The sequence below is a fragment of the Bicyclus anynana genome, chromosome 20, assembly GCF_947172395.1.
Source record: "Bicyclus anynana chromosome 20, ilBicAnyn1.1, whole genome shotgun sequence".
NCBI classification, from domain to species: Eukaryota; Metazoa; Arthropoda; class Insecta; order Lepidoptera; family Nymphalidae; genus Bicyclus; species Bicyclus anynana.
Window position 1 is genome coordinate 1,918,067 of NC_069102.1, and position 22,945 is coordinate 1,941,011.

The window sequence follows — 22,945 nt, forward strand, 5'->3', positions numbered from 1 at the left end:
GCTGTTAATAGTATTAATATTTTTGCACGGGTTTGAGGGTCTACTTGCATGCGGGTAATCTAATATCTATATCTATGCTAATATACAGGGTGTCCCGTAAATAGTACGACATACTTTACAGGGCTTAGACAGTTATTAATGGTCTAAGTTACAGGTGATAGCTGATATTACTAAAATAACGCAATATATGTTAGCCGAATTTTTGTGGTTTATAAGTTATATTGGTTTTTGTACAAAATACAAAAATCTCTACCTTCAATGCAGTTTAGTCGTACCATGTGCTGAAAAATCACTTTAGCGTTAATTTTATGCTTAGTACTTTTTGAATAGTTGTTTCAGCCAGTGAAACTTTGTGTTTTCTTCGAAAAAGTGAGGTTTTTCCAAAAAACGGGCGTAATTATTTTTTTTAAATCTTTATTTTAAGGAGCTGAGTCCATTTTTTTTTATTGCATGCACCTTTAACGGTCACGTTGAAAAAAAAACGTACTAGGCAAAGTTGTACATCTAGTTTAAAAACATGCTCATTTAATAAAGATTCTAAAAATGTGCGACATTAGTTCATTATTTTTAAACACTTCGTCACAATTGCTATTTTAGTTCCGAAAGGGGTTGATTATGTAAAAATCTCTGGTATGCAGGTTTCCTCACGATGTTTTTCCTTCACCCTTGATATTTAATTTCTTAAAATGCATACAACTGAAAAGTTGGAGGTGCATGCCCCGAACCGGATTGGAGCCCACACCCTACGAGACAGAGGTCCACTGGGCTATCAAGGCTACCTACTTCACATTGAGCAAAAGTAAATTCCTAGGCAATAACGATACCTTTTCAGAGCCGACTACGGAGGTGACTATGGCGAAGAACAAGATCCGGAGCAGGCCAAATTTAACAACACTATGGTTGATAAGTGGAAAATAATATCTGGAGAAGGAGGCTGGAACATCAGTAATTTTTTGGCCAACGGCACCTGGCCACCTCGCGGCAGTGAGCTCTGGGCGGTGCTGATGGAGCGGTGGTTGTTATGGAACGAAACCAGAAACAGTTCACACGGTGAAACCATCAAATCCTACTAATATTATGAACGCGAGTGTTTGTATGGATGTATTTTTGGATGTTTGTTATACTACGCCGCAACTACTGAACCGATTTGGCTGAAAAGGGAATGCGGGTTTTCCTTCCTGATTTTATAACTCCAGAACGCACAAACGAAACGTTGGAAAGGTTTTGGGTTCCTTGAGGTTTATAGCAAAGAAAATTCAGGAAAAATTTCAACAAATAAGCGGGAAAATCTTTTTTCACATACAGCACCATCTCTGGTACATAACATGTACTAAAAACCAATATTGTAGGGGTAGGGTAGGTGTAGGGTAGGGGTAGGGGTAGTTGAAAGTTTACATCGAGTTTTTACGCGGACGAAGTCGCAGGCGTCCGCTAGTTATCTTATATATCATAATTTTATCAAAAAAAGTTTGCTACAACGTTTTATGACATTGTTATTCATTTTTAATTTGTCAACAACGGGGACAAGCTAAGATCGTTTACCACAGCCTTTTACGATATTTTTTGAAGACTTATACTTTTTTGTTTTCGGAATCAATACAAATGACTGCATTAGTAAATTTAGGCAAGTATGCAGATGTTGTAATACATTTTCAAGAAAAAAGTTGAAATGTGCAGCACACTTTAAAATATTTTCAAATATTAAAAATTCTTTACCTCCCATACATTTTTACAAGCAACTTTGTAATTAGAAAGAGAAGACATAATTTTGATACCAATTTACAAACCTCGATAGGTACAAGTTTTTAAAATGATTGTACACTTCAGTTTCATGCATTTTTTTAAAGGAATTATTGCACTTAAAGCTTCTACAAAACCAAACAAAACGTTATTTATAAAAATAGGATAAAAGTACATTGGTAATTTAATTAACAAAAATCATATCTTTAATATCTTGCATTTGCAGCATTGTAAAAGCTTATTCCAATTTAAAAAATCCGAAAAAAAAAATATAAGTTGATTTACTATCTAGGGATTTTTACTAACTAACTATTCAAATTAGTTTTAAATAATTAGGTGGCACATTTACCAATTACGGGACACCCTGTATAATAGAATAAAATATATATTATGCCAAACCACAAAAAAAACTGATAGCTTCTGTTTCTTTAATTTTTTTCTAGAACTGTTCCCTGGATTCGGAGATGCATTTGCAGAAGCATTTGGCCTTGCATTAGGTCCTGGAGATGGAGATGAAAATGCCCCTGGATTTGGAGCTGATTTTGGATTTATATTAAAACCTGGATACGGATCTGGATCTGGATTTGGTTCTGGGTTTAGTTCTGGGTTTGGATTTGGACCTGGATCAGGATATGGATCAGGATCTGGACATGGACCAGGATCTGGACATGGACATGGATCAGGATCTGGATGGTTTAAAAACTCATCTGGATGGTTTTATAATGGAACAGTATCTGGATGGTTTAAAAATGCATCTGGATGGTTTTATAATGGATCTGGATTGCATGGCGAAGGAACTACAGCTGGATGGTTTAAAAATTCATCTGGATGGTTTTATAATGGGTCTGAATTGTATAGAGAAGGACCTGGATCTGGATGGTTTCAAAATGCATCTGGATGGTTTTATAATGGATCTGGATTGAATGGAGAAGGAACTACAGCTGGATGGTTTAAAAATGCATCTGGTTGGTTTTATAATGGATCATTGCATGGACCAGGAGGAGGACCGGGATATGGTGTCTATAGGCCACCGTTCTGCTTTCTGGGGTCAAAATACGGCGATTGTACTCACCGTAAACGAAGGTATGGCATAGTTAAGGGAAATCGAGAGGCAAATTAATAAGGAACAATAAAAATTTTTTTATCAAAATGATCTTTTTAACATAAAAGTGGAACCGACTTTAAAGACGTATTTCAGTTATTTCGATTTTAACACAAAATTACTAAACCGATTTTCATGAAAATGAAAATGAGACCAATCTGGAAGTAAACTCTTTCAAACAAAAAAAAAATCAAAATCCGTAATAAACCCTTATAATAAGGATATATAAGGGTTTAACCTTAAGAAGCTTTCGCTTAACTGTTGGATTAAGAGTCGGATACTTGAGACAGTGCTTATTGTGAGGAGGTTCCTCACTCTGGATCCCTGACCACCACCACCTGCGCACTTAAATGTCCCGCAGCGGGAGGGTTGGTCAGAGGTCATATCCACTGGGCTATCACGTCTCTAATAGCTCATATTATAAGGCTGATAATGAAGATGATGAATCTTTATGTAAAATCAAATCAAAATCATTTATTTCAAGTAGGCTCAGTTTACAAGCACTTTTGACACGGCAGTTGACTATTTGTAAAGATTCTACCACCGGTTCGGAAGGCAGATTCTGCTGAGAAAAAACCGGTAAGAAACTGAACAGTTGCTCTTTAAAAAAAATCATACAGTATTATAATTTACAATTGATGACGACATTACAATTTCTTATAGTTTTATTTTCTGTGTGAAATTGGAAGCTGATCCAATGGCCGCCAAGCGTCTTTATTGTGTAGCTAAAACTAAGTATGTTTGTAGATGGTGCTATAAGCAAGATATCGACGCATGCCATAGGTTCATATACAGCGGCTGTGGCGGCAACCAGAACAACTTCGAAACGAAGGAGGCCTGCGAGAAGTTGTGCAAGGAGCCAAAGACGGGTTGCGACGACCTCGCAAGCTTCGACCAGTTTATTTATGACATGCCAAGATAAACACTCTAAAAGTTTCTCTGCTAGCGAAAGCCGCACGGTTTCTCTTGGCTCCTACCTGTCTTGGATCTTGTGGACAAACTATAGACATGTTAGGTAGTGCACATCATTATCTACGTTGCCAATTCCCACTAATTTCCCACATGTAGAAATAAAGAAAAAAGAGTTAAAATAATTTCAGTTTAACATTTTTCTTGAAATATATTGAAATATATTGAATGTTACCCTGATTCTGTTGTTTTTTCAAATAGTATTAAAATCTTTATGCATATAAACTTTATTTTAAATTTCCCGTAATTTGGGGAATTTCCTAAAAATTGGCACTTACTATCCGACGCCTGCAACATGGCGCAATATATTATAACAAGTTTTATTAGAATTTGAACTTTATTTCCATGGGATGCCAAAAATAAAATGCAGTAAGTAGTACAACAAAATTTCCATAGAAACCAACGATGTCACGGCGCTGTAACTTTACAGAATCCGGGGCTGACACTGAAAGACGAAAGTAAAAGGATTGCTGAATGCTAATGCGACTTCACCCTCGGCTAGAGTACTCAACGCTACCCGTTAATATTAGTATATACTGGTTGTATATTTTCTTCGTCGTTACACTCTTGACAGAGTGGTCGTGGTCGTCATTTGGGCGCGGTGGCGAGCCTGACTATCCGTCGCCATTCCTCCCGCAGTGTGGCTCTCCTAGAACTTTCGTGGAGCGATCCATGGAGAGCGGTTTTTACTTGGTCAGTCCAGCGCATATACTAATATTAACAAAATTTTGCTTGTTTGCAAATAGGACCTACTGACCTTTTACTACTATTTTGGTCATTATTATCAACCTAATAAAAAAAACATAAAATCTATTGAGAAATGTCATCTACCTGTATGTATGAAATCCACCAGTAAGCACCGGATGACATTTGTTAAATAGAATATCAATTTCAAGTAGTATTCAAAGATAGTGAATTAGCATGCTGGAAATAATGGAGCAATTTGAAAAATTCTTTCACCATTATAATCCTACATTATCGTTGATAAACATATTAAATTATACTATATTTTATACCATGGATCAAAACTAGCATTTGCTAATACCTAAATGAAAAAATCACTGTAGTCGTTAATTAATAAAATATCTATTAAATTAAAACATATATATTTACATAATATATCACAATATTCACTATCAAATTAAATGTAGTATAAAAAATAAATAATAACATCTCATATCTTAGATCTATAAGGCAGCAATCTCCATTGCGACTGAACTATTTCCTTGTTGTTCTCTATCGGCGACAGTACCGACTCGTCTGAAAGTAAACACAACATATATAATACAACCTATAAACCGATGACACAGGCGAAATTGCAGACTTTGCAACATCGTCGCAATGAAGCTTGTCTGTCGGTTTTTTGCCGGATATACTTTGGTGTGCTCAGGAACTTCACCATCTAGTTCCTCCTTCCCATTTCTACCACAGAACAGCAAGACGTCGCGAACGGTGGCATCCATATATTGTGGATGTCCAGGCAACTCGTATGAAACAATTTACACCAACTTTTCTAATTCGTACAGCAAAAATTTGGAATGCCCTTCCGGCGTTTGTGTTTCCTGACACTTGTAATTTGACCACCTTCAAAGTAAGAGTGAATAGGCATCTTCTAGGTAAACGCGCTCCAACTTAGACCGCATTAATGCTTACCATCAAGCTTAAATTGTAGTCAAGCGCTGGCCTATATTGCATAAAAAAAAATCAAATACATATCTAAGTTATGATCATAGCGTAAGAATAGACTCAGAAACAACCTTCACATTTAAATCAAAATTATTATGTTGAAAAAATGTTGCGAGTAGGTAAGGGGGATATATAACATCACCAACTTCCTGACTCCAAGCTGAGAAAGTATTTGTAAAAAATTATAAAATTTTTGTTCGAACACAGGACCTCACAATCCGAAGCCAAATAGTCCAACCGCGGGACTAAAAAGGAAAGGAAGAAGGGGACTATGGTCCCAGTCTGCGCTTTAGCAGTGCCTACAATGGTTGCTACAATTTGCACAACACTCACCTCTCTCCGTTAAGAAGTGCTGTACAGAGCGTATGAACGCTCTCGAGGGCACCGCCATGTTGATATAGGGGAAGCTGGCCCCAGTCTGCGCTTTAGCGTTGCTCACTAAAGTTGCTACAACTTGTACAACATTCACCTCTGTCCATTAAGAAGTGCTGCACAGAGCGTATGAACGCCCTCGAGGGCACCGACATGTTGATATAGGGGAAGCTGGCCCCAGTCTGCGCCTTAGCGTTGCTCACTAAAGTTGCTACAACTTGTACAACACTCACCTCTGTCCATTAAGAAGTGCTGCACAGAGCGTATTAACGCCCTCGAGGGCACCGCCATGTTGATATAGGGGAAGCTGGCCCCAGTCTGCGCTTTAGCGTTGCTCACTAAAGTTGCTACAACTTGTACAACACTCACCTCTGTCCATTAAGAAGTGCTGCACAGAGCGTATGAACGCCCTCGAGGGCACCGCCATGTTGATATAGGGGAAGCTGGCCCCAGTCTGCGCTTTAGCGTTGCTCACTAAAGTTGCTACAACTTGTACAACACTCACCTCTGTCCATTAAGAAGTGCTGCACAGAGCGTATGAACGCCCTCGAGGGCACCGCCATGTTGATATAGGGGAAGCTGGCCCCAGTCTGCGCTTTAGCGTTGCTCACTAAAGTTGCTACAACTTGTACAACACTCACCTCTGTCCATTAAGAAGTGCTGCACAGAGCGTATGAACGCCCTCGAGGGCACCGCCATGTTGATATAGGGGAAGCTGGCCCCAGTCTGCGCTTTAGCGTTGCTTACTATGGTTGCTACTACTTCCACCTTCAATTCCTTGGTTATTCGGAATATTGGACCGCCACTGGAGAGGAGAGACAAATATTTAAATAAAAAAACATTTAGTTATAGGTACATAATTCATGTAATTTATTTATTGTAATTTATAGTATTTAAAGTTATCATAAACTAGCCGATACTCCGCGGTTTCACCCGCGTAGTTGCCGTTCCCGTGAGAATACGGGGATAAAATAAAGCCCGTGCCAATCAACACACACACGTGGTTTTCAAAAGCAGTTTGGTAGATCCAGAGATTACCCCCTACAACACCACAAACTTTACCTCTATAATATTAGTATAGATTAGTATTAACGTCCTCTCCAGGGGTTTAACCATCAACTCCGGGCTAAACAATTTTACTAGAAATTTTAAGGAGGAATTCTTTCCTCTTCTTTTCCTTTCTTTTTTCATTTCATAGTCCGTTCAACCACGCCCTCAAGCTTCATAGACTAACTACAGGAACATCAAGGCTGTAGCACTCCCCGTATTGTCACTTGACATACCTGAAGCCTTCCTTGTATAAAAGTCCTTTAAAATAATGATTTAAAAAAAAATACCTGAAGCCCGACTGCACGCAACACGACGTCTGTATCATAGATGGCGACACGTTGTTCACATGTCCGCTGGTCACGGTCGGCTTCAGATCTTCCAAGTTGTTCTCGTTGAAGTACGGGTAGCCAGCCGCAAGAACTGATTCACCTGTAAAAGAAATAAAAATGGTCCTTCGAGCCGAATGTTTTTTTCTCGGCTATTTTTTTCATTCTTTACAAGTTAGCCCTTGACTACTTTCTCATCTGATGGTAAATTATGATGCAATCTAAGATTGAAGCGGGTTAATTTGTTAGGAGTAGGAAGAAAATCCACACCCCTTTCGGTTTATACTCGACATCGTACCGGAACGCTAAATTCAGCACCTCTCATACATTTTTACCAGCAACTTTGTAAATACAAAGAATAGACACAAGTTTTATACAAATTTGCAAACCTCGATAAGTTTTTAAAATGATGGTAGGTACGTTTCAGCTCCATACTTTTTTTTACAGGACAATATTTTTTTTTAATTGGGTCATCTTAATGAAAGAAAAATAATTATTGCATTCAAAGCTTCTTGTACAAAACAAATAAAACATTACTTGAAAAAATAGTATAACAGTGCATATATAACTTGGTCACCCTAGGGATATTTGAAAAGTATTCAACAAATTAGCTTTAGATAATTAGGTGGTGCCATTTGCGTTTTATATATTAATTACGGGACACACTGTACATCTTTATATCTGTAGGTTAATTAGTAATAAATATTTTTTTTTTAAACATATTTACTGCTTAATAATTTAATTTAATTCATTTGAATTTGTTCATATTATTTTTATGTTAGCTGTTTTAACGGCCTCCGTGGCGCAGTGGTATGCGCGGTGGATTTACAAGACGGAGGTCCTGGGTTCGATCCCCGGCTGGACAGATTGAGATTTTCTTAATTTGTCCAGGTCTGACTGGTAGGAGGCTTCGGCCGTGGCTAGTTACCACCATACCGGCAAAGACGTACCGCCAAGCGATTTAGCGTTCCGGTACGATGCCGTGTAGAAACTGAAAGGGGTGTGGATTTTCATCCTCCTTCTAACAAGTTAGCCCGCTTCCATCTTAGACTTCATCATCACTTTCCATCAGGTGAGATTGTAGTCGAGGGCTAACTTGTAAAGAATAAAAAAAAAAGGCGTCACACGGGTCTCAGCTGAAAACCATAATTTTATACTAAGCAGTGCTTGTATGTAGGGCACGGCCTACGCTGAGTTGTACACCCTTTCTTTTAGGGTTACTGTCATTAGGGTAGGGTACCGTAACTTTTACATTTGAATAATATTTTCTTTCTTTCTTTCAATATCGATGTTTTTTTAAACATTGATGTATCATTTCCATCAAAGTCAAAGTCAAAAGACAAAATTCATTTATTTTAATAAGCTTAGTTTACAAGCACATTTGAAAGGTCAAGGTTATGTCATAATTTAATTTAATTTAATGGTGGTAATAATAGTCGAAAACTTAAAACTAAAGTTACGAGGGTTCCAAACGCGCCTTGGTCCGAGAAGAGCCCACAACAAACTCAGCCAAGGTTTTTTTTTTCATCCGTATTCTATCCTGACCATCGAACTTGTCAGACTATACCTACATAGCTTGAGTTATGTCTCACCTTTCTCCGCGGGTTCCTCCGCGAACTCGGCCGGCGTGAGATGTGTCCAGTAGTCCGGGTTGGTGTAGAGCAGCGCCAGGTCGTACGCCTTGTCGTCCTTTGTCTTGTACCGGACCATCGCCGTCTCTTTCTTGTTCTGACAGTACAGGGACACCTTGTAGCTCGCGTGCTGTGGAATTATCAAGCTATTAACATTAACAGCCAACTACAGGGCTAGGCCCTGGAGGCCCAGGCCAGACCTTTGTAGGAACAGGGGACATGGAATATAGACCACCACGCTGCTGTAATGCGGGCGGGATTTGGGTGATAATATTAAATTAACAGACTAATGAGGGATTGTGCTCTTCGAGCTCAGACCAATTACCTTCTATTGAATTTCTATATCGCACTAAAATTCACCGAAACATTTCTGTCGTTTTTCGAGAGGGGGGGGGGGGGGAGGTAGGTATGAGTTTACCTCATTGTAAATATTTAACGCCACATCTTGTGTCACAACTATAAATTTTAAATCGTAATACATGTGACATAACACGTGCTATTTTAATCGTAAATCCATACACAATTAAACATCGATTCTATAGATGACGTTTGTGTGAACACGTTTGATCATGATCATATAGTTTTGACAGATGGGTATCGCGTCTCACGTCTAGCGACGCACGTACTATACCTATGCTAAAGCCATACTCGAGAAGTACTGATTACCAACAAACAAATTATAAATGAGGGTAGAAATCGCTAGTAATTTCACACCTAATAATAATTATACTTAAATTGGTCTTAAATGAATGAAAATATATTTGATTAATATGCTTAAATTTTTATTTTTACCTTTATTTTTTTTATTTATTGAGAAAGAATACAATAAGGAACTTAAGCTAACTTATCCTAATAATTATACAAATCATGCCCACGTGGAATGGTGGCAAGAATACTGGCTGCATTAAAACAATTAGATATAGTTGTTATATCTTTAATAACATTTTATATAAAAGAAATACATAATTTAAAATAAAAAAGTTATGAAATGACATGCGTTTTCTACCCTCATTTCTAATTTGTTTGTTAGCAGACAGTAGTACTCGAGTATGGCTTTAGTAGTTATAGAAGGTAATTTGGTCTGAGACTACGAGGTACGGGGGTGTCTACATTATTGGTCTATTCGACTTCTGATCTTGGGGTCATAGGTTTCGAATCATGCGTTGGGCCATGGATACCTATTGAATTAATCCGTTCATCGCTAGTATCCAATAATGTGTACTAGGATAGCAGAGAATATCAGAAGCTTAACGTAGATAGAGCATCTGTCTATTTCTATGGAAGTTGATTTGTAGTCGCTCAGTTAAGTTCAATTTATTTTTTTAAGAAGTACCAGGTTAACATAAGCTATTAGGAGGTTTGAGTAGGCACACCGCACCAGCAGCGTCGTGCGGTCCACTATCTCTACATGTCACAGTCACCGTGCGCAGTACTCACGCTGCTGACGACGTGCGCGCAGGTGAGCACGTGCCCGCGGCCCAGCCACACGCCCGCACCCCACGCCGCGCCGCACCGCACCAGCAGCGTCGTGCGGTCCACTATCTCTACATGTCACAGTCACCGTGCGCAGTACTCACGCTGCTGACGACGTGCGCGCAGGTGAGCACGTGCCCGCGGCCCAGCCACACGCCCGCGCCCCACGCCGCACCGCACCGCACCAGCAGCGTCGTGCGGTCCACAATCTCTACATGTCACAGTCACCGTGCGCAGTACTCACGCTGCTGACGACGTGCGCGCAGGTGAGCACGTGCCCGCGGCCCAGCCACACGCCCGCGCCCCACGCCGCGCCGCACCGCACCAGCAGCGTCGTGCGGTCCACTATTTCTATAACACGAAAAAAAATATGTTTCATACATTCATACCTCACACGTTGATTTAAAAGATAATGTAACAAGTGTGTCTAAGGGCTCCTTTGAACGGGTGGCACGTAGCCAGCGACAGAGGCGACTGCTGCCGTCGACCTTTAACGACGCTTGCAGTTGTAGCGTGTTGTCAGTCGACTAAAAATATTTCAAGAGAGCACACGCGTTGTGGACTTACAAAATGGGCTCCGGTGAAAAATTTTGAATTGCTTATTATTACATTTCGAAATAGCTGTAACTCGTCACAAGAAGTTGAAATGTGAAAGTAGGTAAATGAAACGTTTTAGCTTGTTTCTTCGTAAAAGTGAATAGAGTGCAAAACATTTGTTATCGTTATTTTTCATACAAAAACGTTTTGTTTCGCAATCCATTTTCCAACTGGCTATTGTATTAAAAGAGACGTCGACGGCTGCTGTAGATTATTGATGGTGACATGTCGACGGCAGCTGTCGCTTCTGTCGCTGGCAACGTGCCGCCCGTGTAAAAGAGGCCTTAGGATCGGTGATGCTGTGATTTCTATATACTCGTACCTACGTTGTTTTAGTTTAAATCATCCATTGCACTGTTCTGTTTGAATTAATATCAAGTTTTGTAAGAGTAATAAGGAACTCAAGTTAATTATTTCCTAAAAGCTACATTTCCGCGCTGGACAGCCAGGCTGATTGATCCTAAACCCACGTCTTACTAGACACGGGCATAAATTAGTTATTTCTGCATATCGTCTCCAAAGAGTAAAAAAATCTTTTGTAGGTTTTGGTGTACTCTTCTATAACAAGATCCCCAAGACTACGATGGACCTGCCAATACATAGCCTTAAGCAACGTGTCAAAAAACATTTACTTGGTCGAGGTTACTACACCATTGATGAGTTCCTCAATGATAAAGATGCTTGGAGGTCATTGGATCTGCTTCCACCTTCACACAGGAAGTAAAACTATAAGAAATTGTAATGTCATCAATTCTAAATTATAATATTGTATGATTTTTATAAACGTGCAACTGTTGAGTTTCTTGCCGGTTTCTTTTCAGCAGAACCTGCGTTTACAAATAGTCAACTGACGTATCAAAAGTGCTTGTAAACTGAGCCTACTTGAAATAAATGAATTTTGAATTTTTTTGGCATTGTGACTCCATGGCCCAAGGGTCTCCACGGCAAAAAAAAAATGCCATTAAAAAGTGTCCCTTCCCCAACTCACGCAGTATCTTGGAGTAGAGCGGCGAGGCGGGCGCGCGCGGCGGGTGCAGCGGCGGCACGCGCAGCTTGGCGGCCAGCACGGCGCGCAGCGGCGCTGCCAACGTCAGCCCCACCCACTCGCCGCGCCACCACGACACGCTGCACACCACCGTGCCCACCAGCTCCTTGCTACGACCGGTTCAACGTTCACATCACCACATGCCAGGGAGCCCCACATGAGCTCACGTTAGTTGGTGGCGGCACCTGCCCCCCTAGCTAAGTGGCACGTCGATTCTCTTTCTTAGATCGCTATGGCTTTCTACGGTCACGTGATCAAGATCTGTCTTCCCATACATTTTTCGAAACGTTAGCGATCGTGGAATGAAAATCGACGTGCCACATGGCTAGGGGGACTGAACTGGGTCCTAACTGTCAGTGATGCATAGTTATTGTGTTTAGATAATATGTTTTTTTATGTTTAAAAAGTTAGCCCTTGACTACAATCTTGACTACAATTTTATTGTAAGTGATGATGCAATCTAAGATGAAAGTGGACTAACTTGTTAGGAGGAGTGGAGTCAACAGATGGGTGGTTATACTAACTCACTTTGGTCCATCAGTGAAGACCGGCGCACCCTCAGAGCCCAAAGCTGTAGCAGTATCCGTTAGCAACAGAGATGGTCTTTTTCCCACCACCCCGCACACTGCACCTCGGGTTACAGCGTTCAGAAATGCCTGGGGAAGAATTAGACATAACATATATTTCCAAAATAACTATCAGGGAGTGCAATCAGTAAAATTTTTGTCTGTCTGTCGTTAAAGAAACAAAAACTACTCGACGGTTTTTAACGAAACTTGGTACATTTGTTTTTCATTCTCCTGGGCAGGTAGGTACACTTTTCATCACGCTACGATCAATAGGAGCAGAGCAGTGAAGGGAAAACGGAAGAAGTTACCTCACGCGGACGAAGTCGCACACGTCCAACTAGTATAATTAACACTTTGATACATCAAAGATTTGAGTTTCGATAGTCTGTAAACTTTTTTGCGGTCCTAAGTTTTAATATGGATATAATAAGGTCTTTAAGAACACAGGAAAAGGTATGGGAAATGAATAGTTAAAGGTATTATTTTTCATTAATTCTTTGTAACTACTTAAGGGGGCCCACAGAAGAAGATTTCTTAAAGAATCAAGTTACCTGAATCCGGCACTGCGTTTTCTCGTGAATAACTTAAACTAGAACATGAGAAAGGACCCTACCTCGCATCCAAAGGGCGTGGAATGTACTTGGATGCTCGTCCCTCGCTCCGGCGGCGGCTTGACCATGTCCAGCAGTTCTGACAACGGCCTGAGAGTTTTTAGGCCTGAAAGCAACTGTTGTTAATATATTTAAATACAATTTTCCTTAGCGTCGTTATTCATATCATAACGTGCGAAGCGCGTCAGCCAAATTTAGAGAACTACTGGCAACAAAGCGACAAGGTAGCTTTACACGAACCATTTAAGACTACTTTTGTTTCATAAATTATCTTATCATCTCTTCTCATTCTCTTATCCTTAATTATTATCACAATACCAAACGAATTTGCCTGGATATTTCTTCATCATCAGCTTTTTATTTAATAGCTATAGCTTATTGGACAAAGGACACAGGCTTTTATATATAAATTATATATAAATAAATTAAAAATGTGCCTGCCTGATTAAACGCCAATTAAGAGCCAATTAACGTTTTTTTGCGTCTTGCTGTTCTGTGGTGGCAAGGAGATGGAGAAACAAGATGGTGAGATTTATGGGCGTACTCTCCAACCTATAGTCTAAAAAAAACTGTCAGAAATGCAACAATACTGGTAATAACGATGAGGTCTGTTAATGGATTGTGTTCAGAATCCAGATCGATCAGCGAGGACAATACTCTTTGCCCATTTGTATCTGTTTCTCCATACCTATGTCTTGGTGGAAAAAGCAGTAAACCGCACAGTATGTCCACATACCTCTGTAATCGCTCTCCAGGTCGATGAGCACGAAAACTGAGAGCAGCGCTTTGCCCAGTCGCGTCTGCTTCTCCATGTCTCCGTCTTGGTGGCCGATGGTCCAGCTGTATAGGATGTCGTCCACGCACCGTTCCAGCACTGGGCATTGCCATACGTGGCATATTCTGGAAAGAAGTATATTGAGAAAATGTAGCCTCCTATGATAATAAAATTTGTGGGTTAAGTTTTGTCTAAATAAAATGAGTAGTATGGATAATTTATCTGATTGTGTAGGAATTAGCCGTTTGCCCTAGGCTTCTAGTGACATAGTTACTCAATTATTTGGTTACCGGGGATTTTTCGTGAGTGCCAAAACTCTGCCAGAGTTCAGTCTGAGGAATAAGAGGAATAAGAATAGGAACAGAACAAAGGGTGTCTTCTGTGAAATTCACTAGTGATTATCTCTCATGTAGTCAATCATAAAATGAAAGACAGGACAGAACGACATTGATAGTTTATAAATAGCTGCCGTAACACGATAAGTTCATATTATAATGGCGTTGGCAGCTTCGAAGGCTAACTGAAAACCATACCTAATATCATGCATAATTTCGGCATTGTCGCTAGTGGAATAATCGTCCAGTTAAAATGATACTCTAGCCGCAATAACCAAAGAGTTGAGTGAGCCTTTACTTGATTCCCATCGATTCTGATTTTTTTTGATATTACGTAATTTCTAAAATAATTGCAATATTTACCTTCCAGTAAGCACTCTGACTTGGTAACTACTGTGCTCGAAATCCACATCATTATCCATGCTCCTTTCTCTGCTCAACTTCTCAACATCCTCATAAACATTGGGCACTTTGGAGGCTGCCTTTTCACACGTGACATATATCTCAGGCAGATCATTGTAGAACGCATCATTCAGCAGCGGTCTGCCTCGCGCGTTCTTGATGACGTTTGCCTGTTTCAGGGGAGAGAGTATTGAGCCATGGGTGAGCACCCATCGGTTGGAGTACTTCAAGCCAGATGCTGACACGGTGAGGATGTTGGCCAGCTCGCCGTCGTCGGAGTAGTTGTACGACACCATCACGCCTTCGACACTCATTTTGGAGCCTGCGAAGAAAACGAAGTCAGTATTGTATTTACCTACTAGTCCTAGGTTACAAGTATAGCAAGTATAGGGTTATAGAACAAAAAGTATAGGGTTACAAGCTCAGAACAGACATCGCTAAAAGCTAACGCTTTACAAGCACAGAACAGGAAACGGTAAAAAGCTTTTAGCAATACAAGTATCTTTTTTAAATCTCTATACTAATATTATGTATTACGAGTATACTAACTAGCGGACCCTGTCAAGCTTCGTTTTGACTTATATGAACTTACTTCTTCCCTACCCTACCACTACCTACCCCTACCCTACACTACCTTACCTTACCCCTAACCTTCAGCACGCTACTCCTACCCTACCCCTACTCTATCCCTATTCTCCCATACACTACCCCTACCTTACCTCTAAGCTATCCTATTTTATTTACAAGTTGGATCAAACTGCACACTGTGTGCAAATTTGATTAAAATTGGTTAAGTACTTTATGAGAACATCGATGACAAATTTGTGACATTTTTGAGTGTTATAGGATATATTTTGCCTCCGTATTTCCAGGGGAACAAGAACTACGCGGGTGAAACCACGAGGCGTCCGCAAGTCAGAATTAAATCACGCTTTTACCTAAGTTTGAGCCTCAATAGCTCAACGGTAAGAGGGGTCGGACTCATCACCGAGGGGTGGCGATTTGATCCCCACCCCGTTGGTCTATTGCTGTACCCACTCCTAATACAGTCTTTCCTAGTTGGAGGGGAATGGTAATATTGGTCATATTTAAAAAAAAAACATGGCAATTTTTAAAAAAAAAAATAAAAATCTAAATCAACATAGAAATCGAACAAGAAAAGTTATGACTGTAGTTTTACATTTTCTATGTAAATTAGAGAAAAAATAGGTAGTTAGATAGTAATATAAATTGAAAGCAATTGAAATTGTGTCACACGTCTTTCATCCACAAGATGGGTAATCATACATTGACTCTAAAATTATCACCAATACGAAACTATTATCTGTTGCAAAACTTCAATATACATTGCAGGTTTGCATACAAATTACGGAGAATAAAAACTATCGTCACATACAAAAGTAGCAATGGTAACTGAAATACAAATAACAGTCGAAGTTTTATATTACGTGATACGAGTATGAAAATGGGGTGCGAAGCGTATTACAATTTGCACCACATCAACCACACCCTTGGGATAGACTAATGAGCTTATTCAGCGGGTGGTCAATGAGAATAGTAATTTGTTCTAGTATAAAAAGAGGTGTAGTAATATGAGGCGAAAGTTTCTTCCCGCGCCACTGACAGGGGCGCCCGTTTCCAGTGTTTCTTTTTCAAAATATTTTCCAGCCAGCATCGTTATCCAGGGTAAGTTAGTTTTTAATTAAAACTTTTTGAAAATATAAGTAGATCCTTGTTGTAAAAAAATATTAAAAAAAGTCAGATGAAAACATACAGGAATACAAAAAGTGCTTACACCGTTCTATAATTTCGTCGTTCAGAAATAAGTTTCCGTAGTGTAGCGGTTATCACGTGTGCTTCACACGCACAAGGTCCCCGGTTCGATCCCGGGCGGAAACAAATTTTTTTGATGAATAGTTATGTTTTTTTGTTTTTCTTTTTTAATTAGTAATCAGAAAACATTTGATGATAAGATTTACTATTATTTATATTTGTATTTTTTTGTTTAATTCAGAAAACTTTTGGTAAAAAGATTTTCAACTATAGGCACCTGATTAATTTATTATTAATAAGAAATATAAACATTATTTAATAAAACGAAACCTATTGACAGTGTTATCAGGTATAAGAAATAAAATAACAATTACAAAATTATTGAACTGCAATGGTGTGAAAAAAAGTCATTGTACTGTGAAGTACCGATTAATTTTGCATTAAGCTAGATAAAACACTTATCTAGAATTTGTTTCAAGTATTTTTTTGTTTATCTTAAAATTTTACAATAAAAGATCTATAATTGTTGAAAAAGCAAAAAGTTATTCCTTCGAGCCGGATTTGAACCAGCGACCTATGGATATCTTTAACAGTTCCTCTACAGTCCACCGCTCTACCAACTGAGCTATCGAAGGTTGTGGGTGAAGTGCGAAATTAAGCGATACATTGTGTGACTCATTATTATTCGTATTATCCTAGGTTAACAATGTTTTTAGTAATTATAGGATCAAAATACAATAACTACTACAATAAAAAAATGAGCTTCGACAATTTATGATGTTAAAAAATTTTTATTTTGGGTATAGTTTCCAATAAAGTTAAAAAATACATAGAACTAACATCTCTATTGTATCATCTCCGTCAATGAGTTGATTATATAAGCGACACTAATAACTAACATTTTCTACATTTGCGATGTGTGCATAATTATGTAAATAAAAAAATAGTCGGTTTCATTCACCATATAAAATAATAATTAAATAATCTATAATGCAGTTTAACTGTACTTTACTAGGCATGTTTTATCATTACTTATTCTTAAAAACATTTTCATCGCAATATTTTGTTGATTTTATTACATTTTTATAATTTATTATTATTTTTAATTAATACTACCAATTAACTGTAATACTTTCTAACTGTACGAGTATATAATCATGAGTTATATAATTATTAGGTATTTACTATTTAGTCACACCAATTTATTGGCATTCTGCAATATTGATGTTAATTAGATACTCAATAAATAAATGATTTTTCATAATAAAATTTTTCTCTTAATTTAAAATTAAAACTAACATCCACAAGCTTTCTAACTTTATTGTAGAATTTTAGTTATGTATCTATCTTGCTTTCAAAAGTTACATAATGTGCAATATAGTTAACTAATAACTTAGATATTTAACTGACATGATCGATTGATATAATGATTAATTTGTTATCGGTTTAACATCCATCAATCCGAATATTAATCGTAATTTCTATACAACGATAATTAATGTAGTAAGCGAAATCTGCCACTTTCACTAAACAGTAGATGAGTAAAGGGATAATAAGATAAATTATAAAATACATAGTATATTGTATGAAACGCGCTATATTCAGTCGGCTCAATATCGTATACTTCTATAGACTCAGGGCTCAAACTTCCAAGTTTACGTAAGTACACTTAAGTGTCTAAAGGTGAATTTCAGAAAAAGCTCGGCATAAACTACGCAATTCGATTCCTGAACTATTTATAATGGTTCTACGTACGGAACCTTTGTTAAGCGAGTCCGAGTCGCACTTGTCCGTTTTTTCATTTAATCAATCATAATTTTAATCTACCACACGTTTTTATGTCACAAACTACAAAAAATATATATAGAAAACATTTTGAATATTAATCACAACTACATAATTATTCTTAACGATTGTTCACTCAGTATTATAACAGTACAGACAGCGGACCCTTTAATTATTTAATTCAGGCTTACTTTGGGAGCACTTTTGAAAAGTCAAGCCTGTGAGAAAATAATATATCTACTATTCTACAATGGCACGCGTCCCAGTCGTAGAAGAAGTGGCTGTGACCTAAACCTAGAACTCTGATCTTATCCAGTTATTGTGAACACTATCGACTTTGAGACAATGATTAAATTATGCTTATATTATATTAAAATACAAAGTAAGCAATATTGTTTCATTAACCGTGAACTAACAATGATTATTATATTTTAAGCTTATCTAATCTAAAATTAGATTTGTAATTTGTTGCAACAAAATTATGAATAAGGAATTTACTACGCACAAGAGGTCATGTGCTTTAGGTAAATGTCTTACAATAATGGCGGTGTTATTCTGAAGTAAACGGTTTATGTAAGTGATGGAAAAAATTAGTGCCACTTGGTGATTGGACGACAAGGATGGTCTGATCTATGTGTCTTAGTACGAAGAGATTACATGGTTTTTTTGTAGTACAGTTGTGTAACGTCGTTAGGTTTATCTTTTAACACCAGCTATTTTACTGTTTCAATTACAAGAAGTAGGTTTACTAATTGTATCATGTTCAATTGGCTTAATGAAGAAAATTACTATTACGACCAGTATTAGGATATCAAATAAATTGCTCATATTATGGCGTGCAAAGATCACATATTGGTAAAATAATCTAATTTATATAAATAAAAAATAATCGCCAGATGTTTTGCTAAGCGCAAAAAATAGTATATATACACAAGTTTTGACTTAAGCAAGATGTTGATATCATTTTAGACATACTAAAAAGTCCACATTATTTGTGACTAAACATCAAAATCCTTGAATCGGCTTTGCAATTTTTTGTTACGAGTAAGTAACTTGTACTCTTTGATTGGTTTTACTATCTCCGTAAGTGAACGACATTGTCAGTCACAAGCGTAGTGTGGGTCCTGTGTGAAACAACGACGGAAATGACCGGCTTCAGCTTCGGTACTACTTAACTGCCCAATTGAACAAACGAGCGTGAATAATCCGGGATCCGGTCCCGTGACAGTATTAATCCCTTCACTACAATTTTACTAGATTTTCTCAGCAATTGTGTCCCTACACTACTTATCTTACTAAAAAAAGTATTGGGGATTTGGGAGGTTAATTAATGTTAAGTAATGTTTAACAACTTCTTAACTATGCATAATGACGAAGTCTTCCTAAATACTCGTTATATGTAAATGTAGGGATATCGTGTCCAAATACGTTAACTGTCTTAAGTGGTTTCTCACCTAAGACAGGCCTTCTCACCTAAATTGTGTGTGCCACTCACATTTATCGCTCCCAGCGATGTAAGGAGACAAGCGTTACGATAAGCCCACGACAATACAATAATGGTCGCTCTTTTGCCTAATGGACCGCATCCTGCGCGGCTCGAGCGCGTCCAGTCAATGCTAAGAGCCCGTTTCTCCCGCTCCTGTATTAACGCAACTGCATACGCCTTTTACAGAAACAAAAAAATTCCTGCCGTTGTACGTTTCCGTGATCGCGTCTTTAATCACGTTCCGTTTTATTATTCACATCCTCGCGTGGGTTTCGAGACTTGTGGAGATTAGACGACCGACGCTCGTCGGCTCCGAACGATGCATTCCCGTGTATAACGACAGCTATAACACCTAAATGTATTTCTCACTAACTTCCTTCTCAGTGCTCAGGATGCAGTGATAGTTGTGTGTACTTTCGAAGACGATTCTCATTGTGGTGCATACTGCAACGGATATGCCTGCATTTCGACGTCTGGCATCGAGTGTAAAGAAAAAGAAATCACTTTCGCCGGCTCGGTCTTCGAGTCAGTCGCACTGTTCCATTTACTTGATGCGATAACGTTTTAGGTGAGTGCATTTCAAAAGTCATTAGTGCAAAGTGGAGTACCTATCCCATAATAGTCATTTGGGTCAAGAGGTTGGTTGTTGGAAATATGTGCAGTGTTATGTGCTTTTTATTATTTAGAACGCTGATCAAGGTAAGTTTGTTTTATTAGTATAAAACTGACAACAATAGGTAGTATATACTTATTTTACATTGTAGGTGTCTAATTCGTACGAGCATAAAAATGTGACGTAGATATTATAAGAACATACCTACTTTGGTTGATAATATTATTTATAAACTTATCAAACTATGTTAATACACTAATTAGGTACGGCTAAATGTTACCATCTATTATGCAATACTAAAAATAATTCATCAGAGTAAAGTTTTTCGATGTCAGCGTCCGACTTTTCAGGATTATATGGATAACCTATTTCTATTACCTATTTTTGTTTTTATGTGACCCCTTCTCCCCTACCTATTACATAAATGTGTACTTACATTGCATTATAAATTTTATGGGAAGAGTTTATTTCATATAAATTATATACCTACTCCTGATTATGTAGGTACCTACTAGGTACAATAGATCTTTGAACATAAAACTGATTACATAGACAAAATCTTTATCATCGCGATTGAAGTCGCCGGCAAAAGCTAGTAATTAATAGCGTAATATGGAAATTAGACATAGCATAGTAAACTGGAAATAACTGAATAGTAAACATTTAACTCTGACCTCTCGACCTTATGTCAAAAGGCAAAGGAAAATATTTTACGCGCCTAGTTATCACTATTTACAATTTGGACCAAACAGATCTAATTTCATTATTCTAAACTAAATTTTACTATTGGAACACAGATTTTAATGTCACACAAGTATTAGGACTTACACTTTTATTACAGGTAATGAAAACTCACCTTATTTATTTGTTTACGATTTGAGGTTAGAATTGTTAATTCTCTGAAAACACTTTCAAAAACACGTTTAACATCCACAATTGCGTAGCTAATACTAAGACGCGAGATAAAACTACCATTGTTAACTACATTTTAATAATATTTTGAGAATTACGACAAAGTAATCAGAAATAACTGTTAATAATTCGACCCAGCGATATCAGCTGATGAACTTTGGTTGCAGCAACAGCAAGTAAAAGCAATTGACACTTGACAGTTTATTCAACGAACGACTGCCATTCATGTTTCAATACGAACCTCTTGGCAACGTAGTACGATAGAGTAGCGATAGATGGCGGTGTTTACTATCATAATAAAAGGAGATCGTCATTTTGAACCTACTTTTTGCAGTCATTCTTATTTTTAACCGACTTCAAAAAACGGAGGAGGTTGTGAATTTCTATTGCTTCTTTTTGAAATAGTTATGTTGTATGTAAATTACTAGGCAAGGACGGCGGAGCGGCTCTTTTTATCTTCTTGTACCTACACACTATTACGTATGTTTCTCATTTTCTGTGCTAGTTTAATTAATCGTTTAAAGTCACTGTCACATAAACTGACAAATTCTGCTTCGCCGTCCCTTATTGTAACTTTAGTTTCTAATGAATTATTGCCTTCGCCCTTCACAATAACCACACGTGTAGTCGTAGAAAAATCTGAAAAAAAATATAACGTGGTCACCCTAGCGATTTTTGGAAAACTATTCAAATTAGTTTTAGATAATTAGGTGGTGTATATATCTACCATTTGTGTTTTATCCAATTATTAAGTACGGGACAGCCTGTATACAATCAGAAAAAAAGGTAAACTAAGTTAACTGCAGTAACCTGCAAAAGATATGTCTTTAGTGATTAATATTAATACCCTTTGCCACTGGGTAATCAAGTAAGCTTAAAAGGCCGGATGCCGGAGCTCTTATTTTAATGTTACTATGAAATAAGTTAATGTATTTTACTAAGAAACATAATATTTCGATAATACTAGTAATAAAATGTAGGTAACTAATTGATTTTCTTGTTTTAATGCAAAAATAGTGAGTACCTAAATTAACACGAGCTCACGCAAGTAGGAACTAGGAAGGAGAAGAGTTCTCACTCTTAATCAATGTATCAATGTATCAATGTATCAATGATATTAAATACCTAATATTTTAAGTTTTGTTACTGACGCGTGAACGTGGTGTTACTAGAACATGAAAAATGAGGTGCTCAAGCCTCAAAAGAGGAAATTTATACACAACTTCAATGTTAATTGTGTAAACAACTAACGTTATTTAAACAAATAATACCTAAATATCGTCTACAATATCGAGTTGTGTGTTCAGGAAGTAAATAAGATAAAAGTAAAAACTAAATATTATACATAGTTACATATTGGAATTAAAGACAAAATTGTGCCTGTGTGTACTCAGTTTTGTAGCCTATTATTCGGATCTCCATAGTACAAAATTATCATTGGAGAGTATGAATAATCCGACGATGACGGATATAGTCTAAGAGCCCGTGAATTCCAGACCTTCATCATTTCATAAAAGCTGTTTGCCAGCTCATGCTCCTACCTTAAGTATATGGAGTTTGGACCGTGGTGGCTTGGGAAGTTAACAGATTTCTAGGATCCAAATCCTCAACCGTCTAAGTATTTATAAAGTATGTTCAGTTCACAATATATCGACAGATTACAATATCGCGATTGAGATTCTTCAATATAATA

The 22,945-nt window shown here is 37.8% G+C and overlaps 2 protein-coding genes and 2 non-coding genes across 7 annotated transcripts in view; 2 read left to right on the forward strand and 2 right to left on the reverse strand.

Moving 5' to 3' along the window:
* Positions 1 to 4,875: 4,875 nt before the first annotated feature.
* On the reverse strand, positions 4,876 to 21,437 carry LOC112047038 (peroxisomal leader peptide-processing protease). Of its 3 annotated transcripts, none has more exons than XR_008251904.1 (11): positions 21,197 to 21,436; positions 14,645 to 15,005; positions 13,908 to 14,071; positions 13,174 to 13,277; positions 12,520 to 12,647; positions 11,935 to 12,101; positions 10,314 to 10,420; positions 8,838 to 9,006; positions 7,207 to 7,348; positions 6,239 to 6,674; positions 4,876 to 5,071 (listed from the first exon to the last, which is right to left on the reverse strand). XR_008251904.1 is itself a non-coding variant. In XM_052887982.1 (11 exons), exons 2-11 carry the CDS (start codon positions 14,995 to 14,997, stop codon positions 4,986 to 4,988), a joined length of 1,584 nt encoding a protein of 527 aa, XP_052743942.1. In that variant the 5' UTR covers positions 14,998 to 15,005; positions 21,197 to 21,437; the 3' UTR covers positions 4,876 to 4,985. The 3 variants fall into 3 exon arrangements, 1 of the variants encoding a protein (XP_052743942.1); XR_008251903.1 differs by lacking the exon at positions 10,314 to 10,420 and adding an exon at positions 10,594 to 10,700; XM_052887982.1 differs by lacking the exon at positions 10,314 to 10,420 and adding an exon at positions 10,594 to 10,700 and having other exon boundaries at positions 6,511 to 6,674; positions 21,197 to 21,437.
* On the forward strand, positions 16,510 to 16,582 carry Trnav-cac (transfer RNA valine (anticodon CAC)). Its single transcript has one exon. It is a non-coding gene; the product is annotated as a tRNA-Val (tRNA).
* On the reverse strand, positions 17,003 to 17,091 carry Trnay-gua (transfer RNA tyrosine (anticodon GUA)). The gene is given in 2 exon segments: positions 17,003 to 17,038; positions 17,055 to 17,091. It is a non-coding gene; the product is annotated as a tRNA-Tyr (tRNA).
* LOC112047039 (CHH-like protein) overlaps positions 20,294 to 22,945 on the forward strand; it is a 91,470-nt gene continuing 88,818 nt past the window's right edge. Inside the window, exon 1 of one of the 2 annotated variants that reach the window (XM_052887984.1) lies at positions 20,294 to 20,426. In XM_052887984.1, coding sequence (XP_052743944.1) covers positions 20,382 to 20,426 — 45 coding nt within the window. In that variant the 5' untranslated portion in view covers positions 20,294 to 20,381. The remainder of the gene's footprint in view (positions 20,427 to 22,945) is intronic. The other variant, XM_052887983.1, reaches the window with a different exon arrangement.

Excerpts from the sequence above, each read along its gene's own strand:
- LOC112047038 (XM_052887982.1), bottom strand. The coding sequence starts at position 14,997 with ATGAGTGTCGAAGGCGTGATGGTGTCGTACAACTACTCCGACGACGGC. Across the intron at positions 14,072-14,644 it reads GTCAGAGTGCTTACTGGAAG|AATATGCCACGTATGGCAAT; the intron begins GTAAATATTGCA and ends ACTTCTTTCCAG. Across the intron at positions 9,007-10,593 it reads GCGCGCACGTCGTCAGCAGC|CACGCGAGCTACAAGGTGTC; the intron begins GTGAGTACTGCG and ends ATAATTCCACAG.